This window comes from Globicephala melas, chromosome 3 (genome assembly GCF_963455315.2).
Source record: "Globicephala melas chromosome 3, mGloMel1.2, whole genome shotgun sequence".
Taxonomy (NCBI): Eukaryota; Metazoa; Chordata; class Mammalia; order Artiodactyla; family Delphinidae; genus Globicephala; species Globicephala melas.
Window position 1 is genome coordinate 97,997,266 of NC_083316.1, and position 12,571 is coordinate 98,009,836.

The following is a 12,571-nucleotide window of genomic DNA, read 5'->3' on the forward strand; positions in this document are numbered from 1 at the left end:
GCAAAAAATACTTTTCCAAGCTATTAATTTATTGTTAAATAGGAAAGGTGAGTGACCATAAAACTTTATAGAACATGTACTGAATGTTTATAAAATTTGAATGAACATAAGGCTAAAATATTAAATGTAACTTTTACTTTCTCTTCTTCAGTGTAATAAACAAGTGTCTTTTTTGTTTTTTGGAGCATTTTTGAAAATCGTCCTTCAGTCACTTTCTAACTCTTTAGAAAAGGATATTTAACTTAGTGCCTCTTTTGAGTCATTTCTTTTAAGGAAAAGCATTGATAGATTGTATTTTGGAAATATTTCAACATGGCTGCAAAGTAAAAAGTCTCCCATTGTGTCAGAAATTCTAGTAGAGCTGTGGTTATAGCTCTTGTGAAGTTTGCTGATTACCTATCTCCAGTACTTCTTTTTTTTAAAAAAAATTATAGTGCATAAATAATAAGAAATAAGTCATTTGACACATTCAGTTATGGTGTTTTGTGACTCAGGGGAGACATAGTGATGAAATAAACAATCTAATTGTAACCCTGAGAATATGATCAGTTTATAAATGTGATTTTACTTTAGAGTAGGGGTTGGCAAACTTTTTTGGTAAAGGGCCAGATGGTAAATATTTTAGGCTTTATGGACCACGTACTGTTTCTGACACATAATCTTCTTTTTCTTTTTTTAGACCACTCTTAAAAAAATGTAAAAACCATTTTTAATTCTCAGCTGTTGTTTGCTGACTCTTGCTTTAGAATGAAAGTGATCAAAAATTGGACATGATTCTTTTATAACCTAACATATGCTTCACAAATTAGCTAGGCATGTCATCACTAAATAGAAAAATACAATATCCAGTTAGATAAAGGACAGTCCTAGGTAGGAGCTTACAGTAAAATCTAATTATAACCAAAACCATTATGAGGGAGTCTGATTTACAAGCATTAAGCAGTGTTTTGCTCATCTGTTTATACTGACTTTTATAAAATAGATCTTATAGAGCCATTCATTATCCCTGTTTATAATAATTTTTTTATTTTTTGTAATTTTGAGTAGCTAACAGTCACTGTATTAATAGGCTTTTCCATCATCAGAGACAGGAAAGTTGAAAATGAGATATACTATGTGTTAACAAGAAGTGGGCAAGAAAAAAGTACTTATTTGTAAATGAAGTCTTTTTCCAAACAATTGATTTTATTAAAAAAATATAGTGAAACAATTATGATACCCTATCAGATTCACTAAAATGACATTCTATTCACAAAGCTAAGTATGTAGCAGTTAATAGTTTTGAAAAGTCAGAAATTTAAAGATTTGACAAGAATATCAGTGAAAAAATAATTTTCTACAATTGTTCCATAGGCTGGAGCTATTGGCCATAAATTTCCTCCATTTTCTTCTTCTTATACGGAACTGGACACTATTATGTACGCCCTTGGAGTGGGAGCATCAATCAAGGAGCCGAAAGATTTGAAGTTTATTTATGAAGGGAGTTCTGATTTCTCCTGTTTGCCTACCTTTGGAGTTATTCTAGCTCAGAAATCTATAATGGGTGGAGGATTAGCAGAGATTCCTGGGCTTTCAGTCAACTTGGCAAAGGTATGCATAATAAGAAACCTTTATTTTGCTCTTCTTCTCTTCCTTTAAATATGATTGATAAATGTCACATACTGTGTGTGTGTGTGTGTGTGTGTGTGTGGTGTCTTAATACAATAGTTTATAGTGGTTGATTCAAGAATAAAGATTTAGCATGTCTTTTAATTTTTCTTGAAAAGAAAAAAAGGGTAGAGAGTTCGTTGAAAAGGCAAGCAAAAAGAAGGCAACAGTAATTATGTACAGTCCGTAACCCTGGCATAATGTTATTAATTCTCTCTCTGCCATTACATGCTATTTGACCAAGGGTTAATAACTTCTCTAAGCTTCAGTTTCCTTATCTATAAAATGGGTATGATAATCCTTACCTGACGATAGTGATGAAGGAGCAAGAGAGAAGAATATTTGAAACAGAGAGAACAGGTAGGTGTAAAGGGCCCCGAGGCAGGTGCATACTTACCTTGCTTTTGGTTGATACAGCTATAGAATGAGCAAGGGGGCAGCGGTAGGAGAAGAGGGCCTTGTAGCCATCATAAGAATTTCAACTCATACTCTGATTAACATGGGAGGCCATTTGTAGTGCTTTGAACTGAGGAGTGGTATGATCTGGCTGTGTTCACTCACAGGCTCAGTTTTGCTCCTCTGTGGAGAATAGATTTATGGGAGCCAAGCATGGAAGCAGGGAAACCAGTTTGGAGTTTATTATGGTAATTCCAGCACTAGTCTGGATATGCATGGAAAGAAAGAGGAGTCAAGGATGAAGGTTTTTGGTCAGGTTAACTGGGATGATATATATGCATATATACCCGTATATTCATAATTATGTACAATGTATTTAATATGTATAGTAGTTACATATGACATATTACTATGTATAATAAAATAGATATATACAATCACTTTAAGGTGGGAATGATCAGGAGTTGGTTTTGGACAGATCTGAGATGCCTATTATACATTCAAGTGGAGATATAAAGTGGGCAGTTAAATGTGTGAGTTTAGAGTTTGCGGGGGAGGCCCTACTGGGATTTGTAGCATTTAAGTGAGATTTAAAGACATGAGACTGGGTGAAATCACCAATGTGTGAGAATGTAAGTAGAGAAAAAAAGCCTGAGTTTGGTGAGAGTTTGAAGAGATGAGAAGGAGTTAGCAAGAGAGACTGGGAAGGAGTGGCCAGTGAGGTATGAGGCGTATCAGGAGAATGTGGTATTTGAGAAGCAAAGTGAATAAATTGTTCCAAGAAGGAGCAAACAATTGTGAGAAGCCTTTGGGGTTATTTTATTTCTTGAAGTAAGGGTCAGGCCATGAGTCCAGTTGATAACTGTTGAATCGTAGACTTTTGAACTGATTTCTGTGATTTTGACTGATTGGAGAACCCATTTACTGGAGGATCGATTAGCTCATTGCTGCTCTGAATCTATGAGAATCTACGGTTATTTTATTAAAGTATTCGATGAAGTAGGGAAGGACGCAAGAAATAGATGCCAGGCAGTTTGTTGTTTTAGTCACTCTCCCATGGTATTTGTTGCATACAGTTCTTCTGTTTGGGTAATGTCAGTACAAACAATTAAAGTAAATGTTTCATGCCTCTTTATTGCTTTGTCACCGTTTACCCTTCCCCCTCCCCATAGCCTCAAGTCCATTCTCTAGTAAGTCTGTGTCTTTATTCCTGTTTCACCCCTAGGTTTTTCATGACATTTTTTTTTCTTAAATTCCATATATATGTGTTAGCATACGGTATTTGTCTCTCTCTTTCTGACTTACTTCACTCTGTATGACAGACTCTAGGTCTATCCACCTCATTACAAATAGCTCAATTTCGTCTCTTTTTATGGCTGAGTAATACTCCATTGTATATATGTGCCACATCTTCTTTATCCATTCATCCGATGATGGACACTTAGGTTGTTTCCATCTCTGGGCTATTGTAAATAGAGCTGCAATGAACATTTTGGTACATGACTCTTTTTGAATTATGGTTTTCTCAGGGTATATGCCCAGTAGTGGGATTGCTGGGTCATATGGTAGTTCTATTTGTAGCTTTTTAAGGAACCTCCATACTGTTCTCCACAGTGGCTGTATCAATTTACATTCCCACCAACAGTGTAAGAGGGTTCCCTTTTCTCCACACCCTCTCCAGCATTTATTGTTTCTAGATTTTTTGATGATGGCCATTCTGACTGGTGTGAGATGATATCTCATTGTAGTTTTGATTTGCATTTCTCTAATGATTAGTGATGTTGAGCATTCTTTCATGTGTTTGTTGGCACTCTGTATATCTTCTTTGGAGAAATGTCTATTTAGGTCTTCTGCCCATTTTTGGATTGGGTTGTTTGTTCTTTTGCATGGACATGTATACACTACCAAACGTAAGGTAGATAGCTAGTGGGAAGCAGCCGCATAGCACAGGGAGATCAGCTCGGTGCTGTGTGACCGCCTGGAGGGGTGGGATAGGGAGGGTGGGAGGGAGGGTGACGCAAGCGGGAAGAGATATGGGAACATATGTATATATATAACTGATTCATTTTGTTGTGAAGCTGAAACTAACATACCATTGTAAAGCAATTATGCTCCAATAAAGATGTTTAAAAAAAAAAAAAAAGAAGCAATAAAGTAAATGTTTCAGAATTCTTCCTCAGAGTTGGAAGGAGTTGGAAATCATGAATAGTGTTCAAAATCTGTCCCTGGGAATGATAGCCGTCTTGGGATTTGAATCCCAGTCTTCCTAACCTTGAGCTTCCAGGTCGTATGATAGTGAGGCAGTCCTTCATTTGTCCTCCCATCACTACCCTCACCCCTTTTCTTTTTCCCTTCTGGGTTCTGAGGAAGACTGGGAATTAAACTGTCCCATAGCAGTTGAGTGTGGTCATTCGGATATATGGGTCAGGTTTTGTTTTTACTGTCCTATAGTATTCCTACATATATTTTTATATTCTTGCTTTGATACATTGAGGTTAAGTGGCTATGAAGTTGCACAGTCTTTAGTATTTACTCTTACACTAAGAAAATGTTGACATTGCTTTTACTTGAATGTGGTTGTAAGATTTATATTAATGTTTTGGTTGTGTCATTTGTATGTGGCAGGTGTGACCTGAAATTACTTTTCTAGTACTGACCTATTTGTTCATTTTTATTCAGTAGATATTTACTGGATACCTGCTATGTTCCAGGCACAGTGATGAACACTGGAAATACGCCTAGTTTAGTGTCTCCATTAGCAAATAATCCACAGTTATCAGTCAACAAAAATTTATGAATGTCAAGAAAGAACACAAATGTATCTCTTCTATTCTAGAGAGCTGACAGTCTTTAGATTGGGGTACTGATTATTTCTGAATCATATAATTAAGAAGTGGGAGCCAAATTGAGACATAATTTGGGGGAAGTAGTCACATGAACGTGTGGACAGTGAAATGCCACTTGTGATTAGTGGTATCCACAGAAGAAGCTGTGGAAGAAGAAAGTCTACTAATAAAATTTTGCTTACCCTAATGCAGGTTCTTCATGGGGAACAGTACCTGGAGTTATATAAACCACTTCCCAGAGCAGGTGAGTTCTTGATCGTTTTATTTTCTGACTAACCTTCCAAACTGTGTCAATGTGTTAAACTGGCATAGAGCAACCTAAATAAACTAAGTTATTTACGTGCATGTCAGGCGTTAGAGTAGATTGATGTTAACTAGTACCTATTTTGGTTCCCTTAAACTTTGTCCTATTTGAATAGTCTTATTTAAGAAATAACTTCAAACTACTAAACATCTGGTCAGCAATTGAAAGGAGCATTTTCTGTCTGTGTCCTAAACTTAGTGATTGTGTATAATCAGTTATGATTCCCATGAATATGATTCTTCATTCTTTTCTCAGGTATTTGTGTTGGTACTGATTTTCATAAAGCAAACAATGTTAAAAGGTACAATGTCTTGTAATTAACTTTTTTCTATTTTCTTTTAGAGTAAGTAAAACCAAGGCTGTCTTAATAATCAATTTATTTTTCTCAATAATATCTTACTTGTTCAGTAAATCTTCTCATTATTTTTTCACTTTACTTCGATATATTTATGTTGCTACTCTGATGTCAGAATATTAATTATATACTGACCATGTAAGGTGGTAAAATAAAAAAAAAGTCTTTTTCATTTCACATTATATAATGGTAGAGGTCAGCAAATAGCTAGAATTGTACTTTAATTTTTTTTGAGATTTTAATTAAAAAAAATTCGTATTGCTTAATGCTGAATAGTTCTGTTTCAGTGTTAGTGTTACTTGTTTCTGGTTGTTTTTGTAGTTCTTCCCTGTTTTTTTCTTCTTCTTTTAGTTTTTTCCTCTGTGGTTTCACGCTTTTCTTTTGCTTATGTTCCTTTCTCTTTTGTTTTTGGGTATCTGTTGTAGATTTTTGATTTGTGGTTACCATGGGGCTCATAGATGTTGATCTATGATTCTATTTATTTGTTTTAAACCAGGTAGTCCCTTAAGTTCAAACACATTTTAAAAGCTCTATATTTTTTTACTCGCTTCCCCCATCTGTGTTTTTGATGTCATATTTACCTCTTCGTGTTTATCCCTTTACTGATTATTGTAGTTATACGTGATTTTACAATTTTTTGTTTTTTAATCTTTGTACTAGCTTATTTAAGTGGTTGAGCCTCAACCTTCCCTATATATTTGCCTTTACTAATGGGATTTTTCCTTTTCTATAGATACTTAATTCTTGTTATAGCTTTTTCTTTTCCAGTTAGAGAAGACCCTTTAACATTTGTTTTAGGGTTGGTTTAGTATTGATGCTTATCCGAGAAGTTCTTTATCTCCCCTTCAGTTCTGAAGGATAATCTTGCTGGATAGAGTATCCTAAGTTGTAGGGTTTTCCCTTTCAGCACTTTAAATATACCATGCCACTCCATTCTGGCCTGCAAAGTTTCTGCAGAACAATCAGCTGATAGCCTTATGGGCATTCCCTTGTATATGCTCTTTGTTTTTCTTTTGCTGCCTCTAGAATTCTCTCTTTAAGTTTTGCCATTTTTATTATGCTATGTCTTGGTGTGGGTCTGTTTGGATTCATCTTGTTTGCGACCCTCTGTGTTTCCTGTACCTGGATATCTGTTTTCTTCTTCAGACTTGGGAAATTTTCAGCCATAATTTCATTAAATATATTTTTACCCCTTTTCCCTTTCTTCTCCTTCTGGGACCCCTATAATGGAATGTTGTTATGCATGATGTTACCCCAAAGATCCCTTAAAATGTTCTCATCTTTTTTCTTTCTGCTGTTCTGATTGGGTGATTTCCATTTTCTATATTCCAGATCACTTATGTGTTCTTCTGTATCACCTAGTGTGCTGTTAATTCTTTTTAGTGTGTTTTTCTTTTCAATTGTTGTATTCTTCAGTTCTGATTGGTTCTTTTTAGAATTTTCTAGTTCCTTGTTAAAACTCTCACTGTATTCAGCTATTCTTTTCCCTAATTCAGTTAGCATTCTTATTACTAATGCTTTGAATTCTTTATCTGGTAAATTGTTTATTTCTATTTCATTAGTTGTTTTTTTCAGGAGTTTTCTCTTGCTCTTTCAGTGGAAACAGATTCCTCTGTCTTTTCATTTTGCTTATCTATTTCTTTATCTATTGAAATTTGGTGAAATAGTTACCTATGGTGGTCTTGAAGGGGTGTTCTTTTGTGGGCGTGTCCCTATACAGTCTGCGTGTTCCCAGTGGCATTGATGGGAGGGCTGGATTTGATGTGAGCACAATTTATGTCTTTTCTCAAGGTGTGCTGGCAGCTGTCATCTTGGTAGGGGGTGGGGCTGGAGATGGAGGAGTAGGGCCAAGCTAGGTGTTAGGTAGAGCTTCCCCTCTGCTTAGTGGCTGTTACCCCACTATTTGGTGCGGGGGCAGGTCCCAAGTTGCTGGAGCAGAAGCCCTGAGGGTCGGGTCTGAGCTGGCTAAGTTTCCTTTAAGTGTGTGCTTTCCCCCCCTCCCAGCGCTGGCACCCTTACCCTAGAGGGGAGCAGTGGTGGAGCGAGAGGGGCTGGGGTGGGTAGTCAGTGAGGGTCGGAGCATGGATTTTGTTTGGCATGGCCACCATCAGAGATCTGGAGCCCCAGTGCAGTCACCAGTAATGGCTGCCCCCTCGCCACTCAGTTGCCACTTAGGGTTTGAACCTCCTCAGGGTCTCATGGCTGAGCCTTTTCCTCAATCACGGCAGCCCAGAGAGTGAAGCTGCAACACGAGGCAAATGGTGCTGGCGTGTTCTCTCAGCTCAGGCTGGGGACCAGGGCAGTTGTAGGCAACCAGTCAGCTACCCAAGTGGTTTCAGTCTGCCCTCTCTGCCCTGCCTCGGGAGCACGTGTGTTCACATGCTCCCGGAGTCCAGGCTTCCCACAGCCCTCCTGTTAATCCCACTGGCCCTCCAGCCAGCCAAGGGGACTCGTGTTCCCTCTGTTGGATGCCAGGGCTGGGGTGCCCAATATGTGGCTTGAAGTGCTCACTTCCCAGGGAAGGTCTCTTCCTGTGTAATCTCCTTTTTCCTCTGAGTCCCCTCTCAGGGGCACAGGTCCTGACCCGCTCGCTTTTCTTCCCTTTCTACCCAGTTACCTGTGGGTCTTTCTTACAGCCTTGGTTGTACAGGTCTTTCTGGTAGTCTCCACTTAATTTTTAGGGAGAATTATTCCACGTGTAGATGTATTTTTGATGTGTTTGTCGGGGGGGAGGTGAGTTCCGTGTTCTCCTGCTCCACCATCTCAGTTTGAGTCTTCCGTTTAGTGTTACAGCCTAAGTTTTCACGCAGCCCTTTTTTATCTGAGGCAGTGTGCAGTGTGTGGTCAGGTGAAGAAGTCTGGCTTTTATTTTAAAGACAATAGATAACCACTGAAGGAGTGAAAGGAGAGAATTATATGATCAAACGTGGATTTTAGAAAGCATCAACTCTGGCTCATGTTTGTAATGCTTGGATTCTAAGGGAATGAGATAGAGAGAAGGAGATTTTGTAAGAGACTGTTGTAATAATCTAGGTTAGAGACCGTGGTTGATTGAATAGGATTGTGGTCATGAGGATGGATATAAGTGGAGAAATTATAGCGATATGTAGGGAGTGGGGTTGGTGTTTCATTGGATGTGGAGTTGATCACCTGAAGAGATCATCAGCAATTTGACAATTATTTATTGATTACTTCCTAACTTCTAGGCTTTCTGCTAGGGTTGTGATTAAATGGAGAATGGAAGCAAATCTGGACTCTGCCCTCATGGAGCATATAACCTAGTTGGTGGGGAGGGCAGCCAATAATCAAAAAGCCACACAAATAAATGTACACTTGCAACTGTATGTGCTAAACATTACAGATGAAACATACATGATACCATTAGAACTTAAAATAGAAGGATTTGGCATAATCAGGTTGGTAATCCGGTTGACTTTGGGAAAAAATAACTTCAGACATAATAGGAGAGCAGGTTTTAAAGTTGGTCAGAGTGGACATGCAGGTGCCTCGTTAGAAGTCTGTTGTGGTAGTTCAAATGAAATGATGGTAGCTTAGGCTAAGGTGGTGGTGGAGAGATGGAGAGAAGTGGGAGAAGCAGAGAGAGATTTAGGAGGTGAAAGTGACAGCAATCTAGTTATCCTTAGCGTTTCTTTTACCATCTTTCACACCCAGGCAGGTACCAAATTCTTTGATTCTCTCCCTTCAATACATTTAGAATCCTATTTCTGTCCACCTCACTTCAACCACCGTCATCTCTCACTTTCTAAGTGTTCTCTCTGCCTCCATTCTTGCTCCCTTCAGGTCTGCTCTTCTCACTGTAGCCAGAATATTATTTCCAAAATGCAAGTGTATTTGTCACTTCTCTATTAAAAACCCCAGATGGCTGTTCATAGACTTCAGGATGAAATCAGAAACTTTTCATATAATCTAGCTTCTCCCAGTCTCTGCATACTCAAGTCTTGCCACATACTTAGACACTATTTTATGAGGCAGGGGTCATGCTGAAGTTTCTGGCTTGGCAATTGGGTGGATAGTACCATTCATTCGTATAGGGAACAAAAGAGAAAAACAGCTTGGAGAAAAAGATTATGAGTTCACTCCCAAACAATTGTTAATCCATCAAGATTTAACATTACCAGTTAAATAATGGAACAGTCCCTAAAAGAACAGGGTAGTTAGAAAGAAACACTGTCTAATTGAAGCCCGTAGAGTAGAGATTTGAGAAGGAATGGGGTAGATGGTGTTGGCTGTATGTTTAACAAGTGTTCATTGAATGATTGAAAATTGTTACTTTTTACAACCTAATTTATCAGAATTATTGATGTTTCAAATTTGGTGATTCAGGTATTCTGATTGCTTTTAATGTTTATGATTCAACATTATATCGAAAATTATTCTAAATCATGATTTTTTAGTTTTGCTGAACTTACAGTGGAAGTTATGTTAATTTCTCTCATGTCCTCATATAACTTACGGTCTTTAAAACAGTCTCCTTATTTATTTATTTACTATTTATTTATTATTTTACTTTCCATTTTAGGAAAAGTAAAATGTGAAGCAGTTGTTGCTGATGTCCTGGATAAAGGATCCGGTTTAATAATTCTTATGGACGGTAACTCATTTCTAGTTCTTATAATAATATTGTTAGATTCATAGACTTTGTATGTAATACAATACTTTATCACAGAAGTTGATGAATAAGTTTTTATTTATCTTCCAATTGTGAGAAAGCAAGATTAGTGTTCTAAAAATTCACAAGCTTTTTTAGAAAATAAGGGAGGAGGGGGTGGTCCAGAGAGTGTGGGACATTTCAGGGGATTTGTAACAACATAACCAAAGCACAGAGGTGAGAAATGTGGCTGGTATAGCAAGCATAGAGGAGAATTATGCTTCCTAGATTATGTTTTTGGCAGGAATGAATACATAGACTGCCCTCAGTTGATAATTAGGCTATGTTGTAGATACTCTTTTCTATGTTAGCTCTTTGGAACTTGGAACATATTTGACCCCTGAATCATTCTTATAAATTGTAGTTAGGTTCTTAACCTTGCACATTCAAACCTGTTGAACTTATAATGTGGTTTAAACACCATAGCCACATTTTATTTGCAGTGGAAAAAAAGATTATAGTAGTTTAATGAATGTTGAAATACTAGTATTTAAACATAAGCTAAAGATACATTGCTTAGAATTTATTTGTTTTAAAGTTTAAGAACAATAGAAATAGATAAGCATTATAAAAAATTTTGGAAATAGCAGTGGAAAGTTTAATATTGTCTGGTATTTGGAATATAGGCTTTATCATTTTTGTTCTAAATATACAGGAGGTTATACTGAATATGTTGTTTTGGAACTTGCCTTGTTTTTACTTAATAATATATTGAGAACATTTTTAATGCTCTTAAATATTTTTCTACTACATTGTTTTTGTTAACTCATAGTTTACAAAGTAAACTATGTATTTCATCATAGACACGTAGAACATGTGTCTGTTCTCTCTCTTTCCCTCTTCTTTCTTTTTAAGATTTTTGTATTTTCTAACCATTTCAAATATTGGCTAACATTTGGCTGCAACTCACCCAGTTTTCTTTTAGTCTTCTCACCATTCTACCAAATGTCTACCACAAAAAAGTTCTGCAGTAACCTTAGCTTTAATTTTTACTCTTCTTTCTTGATCTACTCCATTTATTTAGCTATAGCTTGGTAATGGATAATAATGTATTAGAATTTGTAGATAGAATATAGATGGAATTAGATATCCAATTTTCTGTGTAATAAGGGTAAAAGTCTTATTTTAAATACAAATCACCATGACTTCCATTATTTTTTGTTATAATTATAGTTTTCCTTATAATACAATTCAAAATCATATTCCTAGTTTTATAGTGCTGGTGATTTAGGTGATGCTCAAACTGTCACCAGGAAAGTAGTCAGTAGAAAGAGGGACAGCTGTCTTTCATTCATTACTTGCTTACTTATTCACTAACTTGCTCAGTCACATCGTTTGTTCATTGATTTACTAATTAATTTAATACCTATTTATTAGGTGCCTTTTCTGTCCCAGTTACTGTTCTAATTGCTGGGAATATGATGGTGAGCAAAAAAGCCATGATCCTGCCCTCCTGAAGCTTATACCTTCATTCTCACTTATTTCTTCTTTTACATTCCAGGCTCTATTGAGGACTTCAGCAGAATGTTTGAAAATTTGGGAGTGTGGTTATCTGTATTTTATTTTAATTTTTAAATTTTATTGAATTTTAGTGGATTTACAATGTTGTGTTAAATTCTGCTGTACAGCAAAGTGATTTAGTTATACATATATACATTCTTTTTCATATTCTTTTCCATTATGGCTTATCACAGGATATTGAATATAGTTCCATGTGCAATACAGTAGGACCTTGTTGTTTATCCATCCTATATGTAATAGTTTCCATCTGCTAATCCCAAACTCCCAATCCATCCCTCCACCACCTTCCTTTCCCCTAGGCAACCACAAGTCTGTTCTCTATATCTCTGAGTCTATTCCTGTTTTGTAGATATGTTCATTTGTGTCATATTTTAGATTCCACATATAACTGATATATGGTATTTTTCTCTTTCTGACTTCTCTTGGTATGATAATCTCTAGGTGCATCCGTGTTGCTGCAAATGGCATTATTTCAGTCTTTTTTATGGCTGAGTAATATTCCAGTGTGTGTGTGTGTGTGTGTGTGTGTGTGTGTGTGTGTATCACATCTTTATCCGTTCATCTGTTGATGGACTTTTAGGTTGTTTCCATGTCTTGGCTATTGTAAATAGTGTTGCTATGAACATAGGGGTGCATGCATCTTTTTGAATTATAGTTTTGTCTGGATATATGCCTAGGAGTGGGATTGCTGGATCATATGGCAATTCTATTTTTAGTTTTTTGAGGAACCTCCATAGTGGCTGTACCGATTTACATTCCTACCAACAGTGTAGGAGAGTTCCCTTTTCTCCACACCCTCTCCAGCATTTGTTATTTGTAGACTTTTTAATGTT

General features: G+C 36.7%; 1 protein-coding gene across 10 annotated transcripts in view; it reads left to right on the plus strand.

The window, feature by feature from the left end:
- Positions 1–12,571, plus strand: part of HSD17B4 (hydroxysteroid 17-beta dehydrogenase 4) — a 179,896-nt gene that overhangs the window by 72,262 nt on the left and 95,063 nt on the right. For all 10 annotated transcript variants that reach the window (XR_009563448.1, XR_009563447.1, XR_009563446.1 and 7 more), the window contains 3 exons: positions 1,354–1,590; positions 5,082–5,133; positions 10,089–10,160. Coding sequence is in view for 7 of the 10 variants with exons in the window: in XM_070045176.1 (XP_069901277.1) it covers positions 1,354–1,590; positions 5,082–5,133; positions 10,089–10,160 (361 nt within the window). In the remaining 3 variants the exon portion in view is untranslated. The remainder of the gene's footprint in view (positions 1–1,353; positions 1,591–5,081; positions 5,134–10,088; positions 10,161–12,571) is intronic.